The sequence below is a fragment of the Penicillium cosmopolitanum genome (genome assembly GCF_028827165.1).
Source record: "Penicillium cosmopolitanum strain IBT 29677 chromosome Unknown utg000009l:1.0-9042332.0:1.0-9050551.0, whole genome shotgun sequence".
In the NCBI taxonomy this organism is placed as follows: Eukaryota; Fungi; Ascomycota; class Eurotiomycetes; order Eurotiales; family Aspergillaceae; genus Penicillium; species Penicillium cosmopolitanum.
Genome location: NW_026622679.1, coordinates 972,748 through 989,133, shown reverse-complemented (window position 1 = coordinate 989,133; position 16,386 = coordinate 972,748). Strand labels below are relative to the sequence as shown.

The following is a 16,386-nucleotide window of genomic DNA, read 5'->3' as shown; positions in this document are numbered from 1 at the left end:
TGCGGGTAGAGCAGCAGGTGAGTGTCGCCGTCCGAGAGCCAGGAAGCAAAAATGGGTTATATATCTCGATTGTGACCTATCGCTTAAATGCAGAAAAGGTCACGAGCAACCAAAGTAAGGAACCATTGCGCCGTGTCATTGCATCGTCCAAACCGAGGGCTAGCCTCCGTCGGGTGGGTTGAAGTTGTAGCATGTCAGTCCAAGCTGATTAGAAATTCCATATGCCAAGCAAACTCCAGTTTATACCTCATGCGAGGAGCGATCATGGACGCTGGGAATACCGGCTTCGTATTTGTGGTCTTCTTCGCTCCGACGGTCTTCGCGGAGCAAGGGTCCATACTCCGGTTCGCTGTCCGAGTATACACCGCGTAGGTCTTGTGTGAAGGTTGTGTGTTGCTGATCATGGCTGTCTCTCCAGTTGAGATCTCCGACCGTGTTGACGTGGGCGGATCGCGCGCATGACGGGCACGTGAAATAAGTCGCCCCGATGTGATTCTTGATGCTGGGGAGGACGTAGCGGAAGAAGGAAGCCTTGGCAATGTTGTGGAAGTGAAGAAGACTAATAAAATCAGAAATTCCATTAGTATTGGGATAGATGATGGCTCGTTCACACGGGGGTGGATTTGGCTTACCCAAGCACCAGACAGGCCAAGTTGGAGTAGATCTGTGGAATACCCCGAGCCAGCTTGTAGGTATAGCCCCATTCTCTGATTTCATGTTTGGCCAGAATGTTCATGCCTCCGATGTAGGTTCCGATCAAAAGCGTGCCCATCGCGGTGTCGATGAGGATTTCCATGGGGAGGTGAGCGGCCTGTGGCTTTCGAGAGACTCGCCGCAAGTAGAGAATGCCGAGAGCGGCGAGGCCGGAGAGAGAGATCTGGAAAAGGGATTCATTAGCCAACAGTACAGTGCTTGGTCACGAGGGTCACCGGCAGGACTCAATGCGTACCAGGACAATCTGGAATATGGTCTCAGGGGATTTGTGAGACTTGAAGATGGCGGCTAGGGCCAGTGGCCAGACGCAAAGGGCGATGAGCACTTGCACCTTGCGAATGGTGATCATGGTGCCTTGCGAAGACGAACACATGGTGGAGGGAGTGAGAGGGGAGGAGAGGGGAGGAGAGGAGAGGAGAGGAGCAGTTTTTAATTCTCGAGAGTCGAGAGTCGAGAGTCGTGAAGGGTTGAGGTTGAGGTTGAGGTTGCGTGAGGTACGTGAGGCTTCCCCGGGCTGCGCCTCGCTGACGCGTGACTTCCTTTTTTTTTTTTGGTCACCTTTTTACTCCGTCCGACTGGCCCCCATTTGATTTCCCACTGGCCAAGATGGATTTACAAGACTGCCTGCCTGAATAATCATTCTGCCTGTGGAGATCGACCCCAATGACGCGCCCACAGTTAATTCGCGCCCTCTTATAGGTTGATCCATAGCGGTTGATCGTGGATCTTTGCCGGGATTGGCTCAGCTACGCCCGCAAAAGGAGTCTTGTCTGTTAAGTAGCCACGATGCTCCCGGGCAATGGTACATTTATCTATTTCTGGAATCACCTACAACTACCACTTGGAATGTATCCAAAAGCAACTAGTACGTGGGGGCCGGGCCGATGTTGATTTATACAGCAACCCTGGAGCATAACCAGTGAGTGCTTACTCGATTTATGAGTACGAGTACTCCGTACGAGATGCCAGACTGTGGACACTGCCCCACTAAAGGATTCATTCATTCCCTCGCACAGGGCAAGACTGTCTCCTTTTGAGGAAAAGGAGACCCTAAATAATGCAATTACGAGCATGGGAAAGAATATTCATCTCTACTCCGTACCCATTACTCCCATATCAAAACGCAGACAATAGACTAGTCTGAAGGGGATCCAAAAACCTCCATATGGATTCGATCCGGGGAAACTCCCATTGCCTCGAGACTCATACTCTGCGCCTTCATAAACGGCTGTGGCCCACAGATATAGTAGTTGGCATCCGGAATGACAGCTTCTTCTCTGACTTTGACCAGATCGAACCGACCGACATGGTCGTAGTCCACTCCCTGCTTATCGCGTTTTGTGGTCTCCTCGTAGAAGACGATGCGGCTGACGGACGGATGATCTGCAGTGATTCGGGCGAGATCCTGCTTCATGGCATGCACGTGACCGTTTCTTGCGGCGTGGATGAAAACGACCTGTCGTGCTTGGCCTTGTTGTTGAATTATAGTCTTCAGCATCGACATCATCGGAGTAAGACCCACGCCGCCACTAATCAATACAGCCGGGGAAGTGGCATTGACGTCGAGAACAAAGTCACCGAATGGCATGCTCACATCTAGCTCGGCGCCAACAGGAAGGGATTCGTGTAGTACATTGGAGATCCGACCGGCGGGTTTCGGGCCACTTGCGAATTCCTGCTTCACGGAAATCCGAAAGTGATCCGGACTTGGAGAGTCTGATAGACTATACTGTCGAGGCTGATATGATCCCAGCTCAGGAACAAAGCATCGAACGCTGAGGGCTTAGAGGGTGGAAGGGCTGGAAGGGCTTTTGTCAACTGGGGTAAGGTGGAAAGAGATAATCTCGTCGCTCTCCGAGACTTTATCGGAGATGAAGAATTTCCGCCATCCTTTCCATCCACCTGGGGTCTCTACACTTTGCTGGTAAATGTTGCTTTCAAAAGTGATGAAGATATCAGCAAGCTCTTGGTACGCTGCACCCCATGCATCAACTACCGGGGCAGTGACAGCTGGGCCCAGAACCTCCTTGATCGCGGCAAGCAGATGTTTGCCAACAATTGGATATTGATCGGCCGTGACACCTAAGCTCGCGTGTTTATGACCAATGCGAGACACGGCACCGGCGAGAGCCTCTGGGTGGTCAATGTTCACGGCATAAGCCCATACGGCATGGGCCAGAGCATTGAGCTCCCCCCCGGGTCACTTGATGGGCGGTATTAAATATATTCTTCAACTAGGGGTGGGCTTCGAGCATGCGCTTGTAAAAGAGTGTCGTGCTTTCGACCCCATGCTGTTCGAGGGCGGGAATCGTCGACTTCACGATCTGCTTTTGTTCTGTGGTGAGCCATTTGCGCGATAGGCTGATGGGAAGCCTTCGAGTAGGGGTGGGAAGCACTGCACGTCGAAGAGAGGTCTGGAAGAACATTGCAAGGGTCTGCAACGATGCTAGAAATCGTCTGAGAGACAAGGCGGAAAGCTCATGAGAGCTGACATGGACATCTGAGAGATGAAGTTTAACCCCGAGGACGCCGGAGTCATCCGCATTCCAAGGTTGGTATCTAGCTGCCCCGCAATGTCGAACGAGAGTTCAACCAGATTTCTCATATAATCTTGTACTCATGTACCTTGTATCTCTCGATCAAGTTAGAACTGAACGTGGTGATATTGGGCGTGGCTGCCCAGGTGGTACTAATGACAGCCGGATGCGGAGACCCATCATCCAATCTTGACATCATCAACACCACTCTCCGGGTAAGTGCAACAATTTGATTGGAGGGAAATATGTTAGTAAACATCCCGAAGTATTGAAAAAGTGGTGAGGTCTGTCAACACCGGCAGTTTACTTGGAGGGGGAAGTACTACCATTATTTGGTTATAAGAAGGATGATCCATTGAACCACATCCATTGGCCCACTTCCTCCAGACTCCAGCATTCCCCAATCGGCATTCCCAACCACTAAGAAATACCTAGGCCAACTGTAAGATCAACTCGTTAGCAACTAGCATTGACCATCTAAGACATCCTTGTTTCCTCCAAGTAATGCCAGTGGTACGCGGGTGTCCATCAAGTGCGAATGAGCAAAAAATCATCATGTTGAAATCCAATACCTTTATGCCTTAGGGTGCAATTGAAAAGGGCCAGAGGCATACATTCAAATTGTAGATACTAATGCAAGGGGTCGCGATTTGCTACTAATAGGAGTGCGGGGAGAGTTGTGACTAAGTAGGTTTGATAGTACTAGTGACCATACTGCTGCTTCGATATTACTTCTCAAATAATTGAGTAATGACAACCTGAAGAAAATACCTCCCATTTCATGGTCCATGAGAAAAAGAGCGAAAACCGGGAGTAAAACCCCTTTCGAGATCGATTCTAGTGCCAGAGGGCAAAATACTACTAGTAGCTACTCCAATATTAAGTGATATTCTATGCAGTACTCAGTGGTACTAGTAATCAATCTTGGAAGCGGTGCAGCTGTTTGCGAACTTTGCTATTCCAAGGCTCAACGAGAACTTGAATCTCGGATCCTGATAGATCCTTGAGTAGATATACTATAGTTGAGAATGATAAATCACCAAACTGGGTTGTTTCTTGATATTAGGATATCGTCCTCTCGGCTTCGGACTCGAGGACTCGGGGAATGCAGTCCGGCCCGAGAACATCGGGGTTGCCCTTTTAGGAATACACCGAGCTTGGAGATTTGCAACTATTCACGACAAGATACTCTTAAATATTGAACAAGTACGAATTTTCTCCCATTTCAAATGTTACTCATCTCCTAATTCATCATCCGGTGATGGTCGCACTTGAATCTTACTCCCATCACTACCGTTCTCCCAAACCACCTTAAATTCCACCTCGGAAGTCATCGAACCGACATGGCCGACCTTGAGAAATCGCAAAATCGTGACGCTGAGGGCATCTTAGCAAGGCCGACGTTTCCAGAAGGTGGTTTGAAAGGATGGCTAGCAGTTCTAGCATGCTGGTGCATCATGTTCAATACCTTTGGGTACATCAATGCTTTTGGGTACGCAGACACTAAAATACAAATAAAGACCATGCTGACAACTCGCTAGGATTTACGAGTCCTATTACCAGGCTACATTCTTGCAGGACCAAAGCGAGTCAAATATCGCTTGGATTGGCTCATTACAAGTCTTCTTCATGTTTTCAGGAGGGCTGGTGTCTGGTCCTATGATGGATCGATATGGCCCGAAAGTATGCGAATCCATGAAAAAAAGAAAAAGAACCATCAATTGGCTAGGGGGCTTTTGAATAGCTGATGAGTAGTATTTCTAGGTCATCATCATCCCGTGTTCGATGTTGTTCATCGTATCGGTCATGCTTACGAGCCTGTGTACGGAGTATTATCAATTCATGCTCGCACAAGGCGTTCTTGGGGGCCTAGCCAACGGATTGACATATACCCCGACAATCACTGCTGTGAACCAATACTTCTTCCGAAAACGACCACTTGCGATGGGAATTGCGTCCAGTGGGTCATCTTTGGCTGGCGTGATATTCCCAATCGCGCTCAACCAGATGTTGAACAAGAGTGACTTGGGGTTCGGCTGGTCTGTTCGAGTCCTGGGATTCTTGATGCTGGCGCTCAGCATTATCGCCTGCGCATCCGTATCTTCAAATGCGACTAGGAGAAAAGGTGGCCCGCTTCTTCTGTGGAAAGCGTGGAAGCAACCAGCATACACCTTGCAGATCACCGGGCTTTTCTTGGTCGTTTGGGCAATGTTTGTACCATTTTTCTACATTCCAGGATACGCCCAGTCGATCTCAATCGATGTCGACATGTCCAACTACCTGATCGCAATTTTGAATGCTGGCTCCTTGCTAGGTAGACTCTTGGGGGGCGCGGTGGCAAATCACCTCGGCCAGTTCAACACATTGGCCGGGGCATCAGTGATTTGTGGAGTACTGAATTTCTGCTGGCTGTCAATCAACTCCCTCGTAGGCATGATTGTATTTTCTATGCTTTTGGGATTTTTCTCCGGAACTATCATCGGACTCTTCCCCGCTACGATAGCAATGACTGCCATGAATCCGAATGAGATTGGATCTTACCTCGGCATGGGACTGGGGGTGTTGAGCATCTCCGGGCTTACGGGGACTCCGATTACGGGTGCCTTGATTAATAGTCATGGGTCCTACGACCCTGCAATCATCTTTGCTGGCGTATGCAGCATCGTGGGTGCCGTGATTGTTGCTGGAGGACGGGCTTATTCTGTCAAAAGCAACTAGATCGTGCGAGGCTAGCTTCATGAGCGGGCGGAATTAATTTATACTAATAATTTAGAGCCACTCGCTAAAGAATTTAGTTGTGAGACTAGTGTCGTTAGAAATATCAATCAGAAATCTCAAGTGTCCGAGGACATTTCCGTCTCGTGTTCCGGGGGGGGGGCGACTAGGCAGCCTCGTTCGTGTTGAGGTTTTACAATTTGGGAATAATACCCGAGTTCAAGTTCCACAATATAGGTTACCACTTATTACGAGTAGCTACTCCAATTGAATATATGAAGAGTAGGAAGGACTTCCTGATCATGCTCCTTTTAGGGAAAATTCCCCTTGTCGAACATCATGATCTAGGGTTGACAGCGCATGCTTCTGTGATGGCACATGGAGCAGCCCCAAATTCCCGAATCAAATATTAGGCACCATTGTATCCACAATGTTGCTGCCTTGGTGTCTCGTGTTCGATTGGGGCTGAATTTTTATTTAATTTTTTAAAATTAGCGATCTACCCTGGGACCCTTACTCCACGACCCCCCCTGTCTACGGGGCCAACCAGATTTGGCCAATTGCCCTTTAAGCTTTGCTGGCCCGTCCACATGGAAAGCTTGGCCCCTGGCCCTCTTTGGTCCTCTTTGGTCCTCCGTGGTCCTTTTACGGAGTAATCCTCTTCCAACCATAGCTGACCGAGGATGACCGCCACCGCCTAACTGGATTAGGGATACTCACTGGCATGGTGTGAGATTCTGGTTTATTCTGAGGGGTTTTCCCTCAAAATCTCGCAGCGGGGCGTGTCTAGCCAGAAAGGTGGAGCGGAGTCAGGCATTTATTTGCATACATTTGCTTCTTTAAGAAAACGGATTCTCTCCCCTGAAAGTCCACTTCGACTGACTTTCTTCTTTCTCCATATTGTAGGGCAGATCTTGATCTTTCCGCAAGGCTGTCTACAATTGCGCGTGGTTGTCAAACTTTGTTGTGGCCCTCTCTTTCTCTCTTTCTTCCCACACCTCTCGTTATGTGATTTCACTTGACTACTTTCTTCGATTCATTCTTTCATTCACATTCATCACTCACCTTCTCGCATTTTAATCCTCCACATTTCATACATTGAAACAAAATCTTCCGCAATCATGTCTCTCTTTGCTCGTTACCAACCGCCAATCAAGAACAAGCCCCTGGAGCCCATCTCTATCTTGGCACCATTCTCCGGACTCATCATTTCCATTGCGTTGGTGGTATTCTTCTTAATACGTTGGTACATTCTGGAAGGCTTCTTGATCAAATGGATTTATGGATCAACCTACACCGAACTCAACGAAGTCAATCGTCGTGGCTTCATTAACCACCATATCGCTGGTGCCACCAAACTTCTCATCCTCATTCTTGCGGTTCACCCATTTATCAATGTCACTTTCCTTGAGTCAACATTTAATACGCCATTTGCTCCTGGATCCAATGTCACTATGGGCGATGTCCTGATTATCGTGGCCCAAAGCCTCATCGGCATGTACATATTCGAACTGATCTACCGCGCCAAACTGTCTCCCGTCGCGGTGATGCACCACATTGGTACAATTCTCATCGGACAATCCGCCATTGCGATCAGCCTGAAGCTAGATCGGGAACCAGATGCCGATATTGAATTCATTCTATGCACAGTCTGGGGTATGTCGTTCCTCGATCACAATATCCTGCCGGGCAAAGTGCTAACCATTACTTCTAACATTAGGTGCCTTCGACATCGTGTCTGAATTTTTCCCTCACATCGCAATCATTCTCTACCGGGTCTATCCCAATCGCCACCACTTCCTCAGCAAAGTCTTTATCTTCTCATGCTTCTCGACGGCCACGGGTACATTTTGCGAGACAGTCGTGGCCATGTGGCTGTTTGGCAGTCTCTGGGATCGTTGGCAGATCGCCTTCAAGGTGGCCACGCCACTCCTACACATTGCCTTTTCCGCAACCCAGATCCACGGAAGTTTAGTGTTCTGGCGAATGTACAAGAGACAACAGCAACTTCACAGAGAAGAGGTCGAGTGCCCTGAAGCGAAAGAGGAAGAAAACATCGGGGTTGCTCTTGTACATTCTGCCGGTACCGATGAGACTGCTGTTCACTCCACCTCAACTCTCACAGTGGCCGAAGAGAAGTCAAAGTGTCCGTCATACAGTGAGCGGTCATGTTAGATGCTGTTTCTTTAAGCGACAAATGCATTTACCGGGTTTACTTCAATGCGATTTTGTTTTCGGGTTTTATTTCGGGCGTCACACATGCATGTTTGTAAGATCGGGGTTCGGAGTGGATCTTTATTTCTTTCTATCTATTCATAATTGAGCCTTCTGTACAAAAAGGATGACAATACAACTAAACCATTATGTGTTAAGAAGAACCGTACTAGTACCTGTGCTACTGTGCTCTGGCTACGGACTTAAGTCTCCGATCCGGACTGGCTTGGACCCGCCACTTGCTTGGCCCTCCATTTCTCCGACTTCACCTGCATCAACATCGCCCCCCCCACAGTCACCAGTCGCTTCAATACTCCAGAGATCGTGTCTACCATTTCCAATTTTACCGACCTTAATCCCCCTGCATAATGGCTTCCACCGAGAAACGCGAAGACATGATCTCCATCGCCCGGGACCTGTCTGGGGTCCCCATGTGCGACGACTACGAGAAGATGATATCGGGAATGCTGTGCGTTACTCTACTCTTTTAACCTACAGAAATAGGGTTAATATGCCTCATCAAACTCATTTCCTTCTACATGTGTTATGTCTCTGGAATTATTAGGCAGACATGTTCGGCTAACTTGACCAAGGTACAACCCGACTCTACCCCGCCTTGTGGAGGCGCGCCATCGATGTCGCATCCTGACCAACGACTACAACAACTTAGATCCACGGAGCGTGCCAGCGGAGAAAATACAAGAAGTTCGATTCGAGTTGCTGCAGAAACTTGTCGGTCGCGTTGGCGAGGGGACTTTTGTTGAGCCGCCTTTTCGCCCGGATTATGGCTGCAATGTCGTCATTGGCCGGGACTGTTTCATCAATTGGAAGTGAGTGCTAGCTACTATTTGAATGTCCGAGCCACGAATTCCATACAAGTATTCTAACGAGAGCAGCATGACCATTCTTGACACCTCATTGGTGATTATCGGTGATCGCGTCCAGATCGCCAGTGACGTGGGCATATACTCTGCAACCCATGAGACTAGCGTGTTGTCCAGACGTAAATTCGTCGAGTATGGACACCCGATCATCATTGGAAATGACTGCTGGATAGGTGGAAGTGTAGTCATCCTTCCTGGTGTGACGATCGGCGAGGGCTGCACCATTGGTGCTGGGTCTGTTGTGACAAAGGATATTCCTCCCTTCTCGGTAGCAGTGGGGAGCCCCTGCAAAGTGCGAAAAACCATCCAGTCCGCGGAGGAGGAAGAGAAAGACCCCAATAACCCATATAGAAATATTTCTCGCGAGCTGTGAAAGCGAACTTGAAGGGGAGGAGCAAGATTATTGTTCATTCTAGGATAAAATTAGACGACATTTCATATCTATAGAATGCTAGAGTTCCAAGGATATTGTGATATGACTAGTGGGCATGGAAGCAGGTCAGCTAGTATTATTGTACATTCAAGCTACGTCACCTTACTAGTAGTGGAACGTTGAATTGAACTTAATTGATCGAACTAAGCATGTCAAACTTAAGTGGTTGTTTGTCGACTAGAGAATAATGATAAAGCGATAGTTACCTTTCAATCCCGACCTTCATGGCGCCTTTTCCTTCTCCTCATGCTGCGAAGAAACCCGTTGCAATGATACCATGAAATCCTCCCAAGACCTCTCGCGGCGTCGGCCCCCTGGCAGGCGACCGTGCATGAGATTGTCAAACGTTTTCGATTTATGTAGAGTTGTATACACCAGGCTGCATATGAGAGTCACACCGAGGGAGAAGACGTACACTCGAACGACAGTGACCACGTGTGTGTTTCTGTTGACAAAAGCGCCGAATATAACCATCAACGTGGCGGCGATGTCGACTGCTAGCACAGCACCGACTAACTGGATTGATGGCCTGCTTCTCCAGTCCCAGAAACCTCCATGGAGCCGCGTGATAAAAATTAGCCAGTTCTGTGTAAGTGCAATCTCGAGAAACAGAATTGGATCACGAGCTCCGTAGTTCTGAGCAACACCTCCATCCTCGCCACGAACGATCATGGTGCCGAATGCAGTCCAGGATCCTGCAGCCAAAACTCCTCCTAAGATCACGGCAATGCCCCACAACTTCGGTTGATTCCATTTGACAGGTTCAGGGGCATACGGGGCGTTATCATATGCGATAGCCAGTGTGGCAATGTCGGCGAATATGGCTAGCAGAACCACCAGGCGCAGATCCAGCACTTCATTCCTGATCACGATCCACAACCCGAAGAACCACATCAGATGTTGAGAAAGCGCAATGCGATAGATCACATATGCGTACATGCGGTGAAAGATTTGACGGGATGTTTTCAGTGCATCGATAATTGCAGAAAGACCAGGAGCCACAAATACGATATCGGCGGCAGATCGAGCAGCGTCCGAAGCGCCTTCGACGGCAATACCGGTGTCGGCCTGCTTCAGGGATGGAGCATCATTGACACCGTCACCAGTCATGGCCACTAGGTATCCTCTGCTTTGGAGAATCTGCACAACACTGAATTTGTGCTGAGGATAGACCTCCGCGAATCCATCGGCGTTTTCAACAAAATCATTGACCTCCGAACCAGACATCTCGCCCGCGCCGGTGACTCCAAGGCGTTCTGCATTGTAAATATTGGTGCCAAGACCAAGCTGTCGCGCTGTTTCTTTTGCGATTCCCACGGCATCGCCTGTCAGCATTTTGATCTGAAGACCCAGTCTCTTGGCCTCTCGAATAGTGTTCGCAGTGTCATGACGAGGGGGGGTCATAACAAGGCATAATGCCGAGAATCTCCCATGGCTCAGATCCACGTTTGCGAGCAACCCCGAGTGCTCGAAATCCACGAGTTGCAAACTCCGCAACTTTGGCGAGGTAAGCAGACTCGACATTTTCAGGAATGGGATGGTTCTCTTTGACTGTTTGCAGAACCTGGATTGGGGCCCCTTTGACACAAATCATCTTTTCACCCTCCTGAGATTCAACAACTGCAGTCACCTTCTTTGCGACAGGATCAAATGGATGGAATTCCAGCACGTGGAATGTCGGTAGGAGTTTCTTCGCAAGCGGGTATTTCCTTAAACTCTTGATGAACACGCGGTCGATGGCGTCGATACCAGTCTTTTTGCGGGTGGCAGCGAGGCAAGCTGTCACCATGAGCTCGTCGCTGGTGATTCCGGGGCTTGTGAAGGGATCACCCAATTTCAGTCGATTGCGAGTGAGAGTACCGGTTTTGTCGGAGCATAAAATCTGAACACCTGCTAAGGACTCGATGGCCGAGAGCTTCTGAACAATGGCCGACTTCTTTGCTAAATAGGATGCGCCGACAGCCATAGTGGTCGTGACGACTGCTGGGAGGCCAACCGGCACTCCGACGATGGTGATGGCTAGAGTATATTCCAAAATGTCGATAATGGGATCCGACCGATAGTATGCTGAGACCCAGACGATGAACAAGGTTAGACAGACGAGAATCAAAAGCACCATGCTGATTCCATTGAGAACCAGAGTGAAGTGTCCCACGCCATTGGCCTGGGTCACCAAGCCGGCCGCCTTTCCCACGAAGGTCTTGTCCCCTGTCCTGGTAACAATCAAAGCAGCCTCTCCACGCTTGATTGCCGAAGATGCCCATACCTTTTCTCCGGTAGTTTTGTCCACCGCAAGCGATTCCCCGGTGATAGAGGATTGGTCTATCTGCAAATGGGCAGCGGGGGAAACGATAAAGCCATCTCCGGCAACAATTGTACCCTAAGTAGCAATTGGTCAGTAATTCATCTAATGCTGCGAGTCTGCGAATGGAATGAGTAAACTTACATCATCAACCAATATCACATCACCGGGCACGACTTCCTCGGCCCTGATCTCGAACTTGTGTCCATTTCGAATGACGGTGGCTTTCAGAGCGAGTGTTTCTTTCAGGCTATCGACAATGTTCCCGGCATGATATTCTTGGATGAATCCGACACAGGCGTTCAATAACAGGAGACCCAAGATGACACCGAAGTCGATCCAATCTTGAAGTCCGGCGGCTAAGATGGCTGCCACCTCCATGACAAACTGAACGGGTCCCACAAATAAGCCAAGAAATTTGAGAAGGTGCCGCTTTTTTTGCTCCTTCATGCGATTCCAGCCGTGCTTGCGACGTGCGGCCAGCACTTCGGCATCTGTCAGGCCGTGCTCAGGATCGGTGTCGAATGGGCATGGGGCTGTAGTATCATCATCTTTGAAGGTTTCGGTTCCAGTATAGATGCTTAGAACATCTGGCTCCTTTTCTCCCCCGTCTTGTAACTCGAGTTCTTGTATCAAAAGGTCGAGACTTGCTGCGTCCGCGTCTTTGGATCGACCAGCGATCTGCTTTTCCCGAGCGATGGCATCCTGGGGATCGCTCGTGAGAGAGACATTGGTGGATTCGGAATGGTGCTTCATATTATAAAATATTCCGAACAAGAATATTGAGCCGAATAAAGTGGTTGAAGTTAAGGTGAAAAGAAATAGAAGGGATGTCCGAGAGACGAAGGTGAGTGTGTAGGTGAGAGGGTGAGTGAAAGGTGAGAAATGGTTGAAGAGGGAAAAGGCAGTCCCAGGGAGTCTCAGCGTTGCCAGGTGATTTCAGGTGATTTCAGGTGATTTCAGGTGATTTCAGGTGACTTCAGGTAGAGAAGGTAGCTAGGAAGGTGCGACCCAATGTCAATGTGAGTATACTTCCATTTAGGGCAGGTGCGTATTTACCGCCTCAGGCAGAAATATGACTAAGCACTGCCAACGTCACTGTCGTTCATCGCGGATCACGGATCGCGGATCGCGGTTCATGGTTCAAAGATCTGCCTGACAAAAGAGATACTTCGCTAGGCAGAGATGAACCGAGATATTCCAGGTTTCTACTACGGTCAGTGCTTTTGGTCGCCTCGCTCACTGTATACATCGTACAGTGGCTGCGTCAATGAAACCATCTCTATCTTGACTAACCAGTTGTCCACAGATGCCGAAAAAAAGAAGTATTTCCAGATCCAGGCCAATCATGTCGCCCCACCAGGGGCACAATACTCCAAGGACTCTGTCAAGAGGAAGCGCAATGACCAAGTGGTGAGCTCGCCTCTGCCTCGAGCGAGAGCCTCAGTACTAATCCTCGGCAGAAACACCACAAACGCGTTCAGCTGAACCAGCGAATAGCGAAGGAGAAAGTTCGCAAGTCTCGCTTTCTTAAGCATCCACTAATCAACAACGAGCGAGAAATTGGCTCCCGTCTTCTTCCGCCTGCTCATCAACATGAAAAGCAAGCTCGCATCTATGTTAGCCAATTCCATCGGAAAACGTTGCACCGATTTGAGCCTTGGCCAGATTATTCAATCCGGCAGGTTTTGCGAAACCCACGATCTGGGATCCTGATCGCAAGTGAGTATTGCTGCTAGGTTAAACTGGGTGTTCTCTCAATTTTGTAACTCCTTCTCTCAAACAGGTGGTCATCGCGGCGGTGAGTCCTCGGTATCGTGAGTCTCATTACTATATACCCCTCATGACCTCATGCTCTTTCTAAATGCCAAAAGGGTCTGCTTCCCGGATTTTGAGGAGAAACGATGGACATACAATCGCACGATGGAACGAGTCCTCCTCAAGGAGGCATATCGGGTATGGGACTTCCTGCAATGCAAACACATCAATTGCTCACCATAGCTTTAGCTGTCCTCGATCTCATTAAGCCATACGGGCTATCTTTTGTATGGCAAGAATTCCGCGGCCATCCCTGGCTCAACTAACATCTCTCAGGGCCACGATGGATAGCGGTCCGGAAGGTGACTCATTCCTGTCTCCGCGAATGCTTCCTGGGCCAGACGACCAGGGAGATTATCAATGGCCTTCTTTTTGTAAGTCCATAACTTCGACAAAATTAACCTTTACACCCAAAGCTGATTGAACTGCAGTTTCTCATCCCATTCGCATCCGAACAACTCCCTCATTATGGTGCTCCGCCGCCTGCCCGATCGGAGATAAAGCCCTCTTCGCCATCGGGACCTCAAACGGCCTACATACACTCGAAGGCTTCGGCAGCCATTGGACAGTCTCGCAAAAGCCATTTCCCAATGATAGCCATGCTCGAAAACATGGTAGCCAACAAGGATTTCGCGAACACGGCAACTCATCCCATGCCAGCGTCAGCTCGGTGGAGTGGCTCAATCCAGATGTTATCGCATCTGGAATGCGCAGCTCTACCATATTTCTACATGATCTCCGTAGCGGAGGCAGCGCAGCGCGATTGCAGTATCCGCACTCGGTTACAAAAATCCGCAAGGTCGATCCGTACCGAATTTTGGCCTCGGGGTACAACTCAGTAAGACTTTTCCCAATGAAAATTTCCATTTTTTTTTGCATTCAATATGTTTGGTAAATTCTAACTGCATCTCAGCTTCAAATGTTTGATATCCGATTTGCGCCGAATGGTCTTCAACGCAAGCCAAAACCGACTTCACCCTCGCACACCTCCACACGCCCATACATAACATTCCCAGACTACTCCCCCGAGATAATCTCCGACTTCGATGTGAGCCCCGAGTTAGGTCTTCTAGCTAGTGGTATCTATTCCCCGCCCCATATTCTCTTGTCATGATCCTATTAACACGTCCATTCATCTCAGCCTCGGACGATCGAAAAGTTCAGCTTTTCTCGCTTCAAACCGGCGAGCTGGTTCCATCGCCAATATCCCAATACCAATACCCTCACCCCATCAATTGTGTGTCCTTCGAGAGTAGCGAGGGCGATGTTGGTATGGGTGGACCTCAAACTCCCAGTTTGTTGGTATCTTCGAAGGCGACGGTCGATCAGTGGGCTTGGTGATTAAATCTTGTTTGAAATATAATATCCATCTCATTTTTGCAAAGACTGCCTTGGCTCTTCGCGTCATGTATATAAACCCATACCAACAGCCACTGTGACTAGCGACAATATCGCCAAGCAAATCAGCGAGTCCGTCGCAAATCTCATAGACGCACCCCCAGCAGGCTGGCTCATGGAGGTAGCGGTTGTAGCCGAACTTGTTTGCGAAGAGCTACCCTGCTTCACATTCAGCCTGAAGTATTTGTCGTGCATCCCAACCACGTTGCCTGCCGGTGTATATTCGCACACGACATACCATCCCTGTGCTCGCGTACTGCCGTCCGGCTCTCTGGCAACTAGATGGTTCTCATCACCATCCATCTCATCGCCATCCTCGACATTGTCTCGCTTTCCGTTCTTTTTACGAGACAGACCGCAGTTGATAGCAGCACATCCCACCTCAGTTGTTTTTTTCCACACAAGCTGCGTAAAATGGCCCGTTGCTTCCGTGAAACCGGTGGGTTTATCGAAATCGTACATCTTGCGCTCATCACCCCATGCCTCTACGGCCGCTGATGCGTTCGGATATCCGAAAGCTAAATTCTCGCCGTACGGTCCGTCCTGTATCGCGGCTGTTAGGATGTGATTTGTTCTCTGCGGATAGCTCATTCACCTATACGTACGGAATGCTTCCAAATACAGCTCTCTGCCCATTTCTGAGCATATTCAGTTAATGTTTTGTTCCATACCAAGGGAGAGGCATCGTGTGTGCGGCGATACTCGTTGGTGACCTTCATCACCGTATCCTGAAAGTCATCGACTGAGGTATAGGATGCTGGAGTCGGGACGGTGGGTGTTGCGTAGACGGTTTTCACTGCTTCAACTGTAGTCTTGGCTGTGATGTAGACGGTCTCTTGGGCGCCTACAGCCAGCATCGAGCTGGCTATGGTTACTAGGAAGAGCCAGACTGACAGCGCGCGAGATAAGGCGGGCATCGTTGCGGTGATGACCGAATGTCGTTTCTTCGTGGATAATTTCGAGATTATCTGCAGTAGTCCGATCACTGCATACTTCTGTTGAGTCGGAGATGGAAATGATATAACAGGGTGAAAGAAAGAAAGGGTCTTTGGCAAGTTTCAAAGCGAATGTGTGTCAGGTTACAGATCCGGAATCGGACCGTCGTCGGGGCCTGGCTAGGAAATGCACGCCATAGACATCCAAGGTACCATCGAAAACATACGTTCTCTCCTGGAGATTGTGGAAACCATGGAACCTGTAGATCCAGAGGTACATGGACATGGGGTTTGAAGATGGGGTGGGATCGGCGTCACCAATCGATTCTGTGGTTAGCCCTGGCCCTGGCCCTGTTCCTGAAGAATACGGGGCATATCGACGCGACTGACGAATAGACATCCGGCTTTTAGCTCTGCACCTGCAGCTGTTTGGCTT

The 16,386-nt window shown here is 49.2% G+C and overlaps 9 protein-coding genes across 9 annotated transcripts; 4 read left to right on the top strand and 5 right to left on the bottom strand.

The window, feature by feature from the left end:
• Positions 1-240: 240 nt before the first annotated feature.
• Positions 241-1,063, bottom strand: N7509_008445 (uncharacterized protein; the record flags this gene model as incomplete). Its single annotated transcript, XM_056633082.1, has 3 exons — positions 241-559; positions 633-877; positions 950-1,063. The coding sequence occupies 3 exons, from the start codon at positions 1,061-1,063 to the stop codon at positions 241-243; spliced, it is 678 nt and encodes a 225-aa protein (XP_056483702.1).
• A 786-nt stretch (positions 1,064-1,849) lies between these two features.
• Positions 1,850-3,140, bottom strand: N7509_008444 (uncharacterized protein; the record flags this gene model as incomplete). The annotated part of the gene is made up of 3 exons (XM_056633081.1): positions 1,850-2,452; positions 2,534-2,902; positions 3,000-3,140. 3 exons carry the CDS (start codon positions 3,138-3,140, stop codon positions 1,850-1,852), a joined length of 1,113 nt encoding a protein of 370 aa, XP_056483701.1.
• A 1,442-nt stretch (positions 3,141-4,582) lies between these two features.
• Positions 4,583-5,969, top strand: N7509_008443 (MCT family MFS transporter; the record flags this gene model as incomplete). The annotated part of the gene is made up of 3 exons (XM_056633080.1): positions 4,583-4,743; positions 4,793-4,934; positions 5,016-5,969. Coding segments are annotated over 3 exons (1,257 nt in total), but the record flags the coding sequence as incomplete, so codon positions are not given.
• Positions 5,970-7,087: 1,118 nt separating this feature from the next.
• Positions 7,088-8,141, top strand: N7509_008442 (uncharacterized protein; the record flags this gene model as incomplete). The annotated part of the gene is made up of 2 exons (XM_056633079.1): positions 7,088-7,622; positions 7,687-8,141. 2 exons carry the CDS (start codon positions 7,088-7,090, stop codon positions 8,139-8,141), a joined length of 990 nt encoding a protein of 329 aa, XP_056483699.1.
• Positions 8,142-8,548: 407 nt separating this feature from the next.
• Positions 8,549-9,437, top strand: N7509_008441 (sugar O-acetyltransferase; the record flags this gene model as incomplete). The annotated part of the gene is made up of 3 exons (XM_056633078.1): positions 8,549-8,649; positions 8,774-9,010; positions 9,077-9,437. The coding sequence occupies 3 exons, from the start codon at positions 8,549-8,551 to the stop codon at positions 9,435-9,437; spliced, it is 699 nt and encodes a 232-aa protein (XP_056483698.1).
• A 282-nt stretch (positions 9,438-9,719) lies between these two features.
• N7509_008440 (plasma membrane ATPase) lies at positions 9,720-10,832 on the bottom strand (the record flags this gene model as incomplete). Its single annotated transcript, XM_056633077.1, has 1 exon — positions 9,720-10,832. One exon carries the CDS (start codon positions 10,830-10,832, stop codon positions 9,720-9,722), a length of 1,113 nt encoding a protein of 370 aa, XP_056483697.1.
• A 49-nt stretch (positions 10,833-10,881) lies between these two features.
• On the bottom strand, positions 10,882-12,555 carry N7509_008439 (plasma membrane ATPase; the record flags this gene model as incomplete). The annotated part of the gene is made up of 2 exons (XM_056633076.1): positions 10,882-11,877; positions 11,944-12,555. 2 exons carry the CDS (start codon positions 12,553-12,555, stop codon positions 10,882-10,884), a joined length of 1,608 nt encoding a protein of 535 aa, XP_056483696.1.
• Positions 12,556-12,984: 429 nt separating this feature from the next.
• On the top strand, positions 12,985-14,958 carry N7509_008438 (uncharacterized protein; the record flags this gene model as incomplete). Its single annotated transcript, XM_056633075.1, has 10 exons — positions 12,985-13,015; positions 13,109-13,212; positions 13,263-13,521; positions 13,586-13,616; positions 13,674-13,755; positions 13,807-13,844; positions 13,894-13,991; positions 14,049-14,455; positions 14,531-14,696; positions 14,759-14,958. The coding sequence occupies 10 exons, from the start codon at positions 12,985-12,987 to the stop codon at positions 14,956-14,958; spliced, it is 1,416 nt and encodes a 471-aa protein (XP_056483695.1).
• A 63-nt stretch (positions 14,959-15,021) lies between these two features.
• Positions 15,022-15,932, bottom strand: N7509_008437 (putative extracellular SCP domain protein Pry1; the record flags this gene model as incomplete). The annotated part of the gene is made up of 2 exons (XM_056633074.1): positions 15,022-15,558; positions 15,621-15,932. 2 exons carry the CDS (start codon positions 15,930-15,932, stop codon positions 15,022-15,024), a joined length of 849 nt encoding a protein of 282 aa, XP_056483694.1.
• Positions 15,933-16,386: the final 454 nt, after the last annotated feature.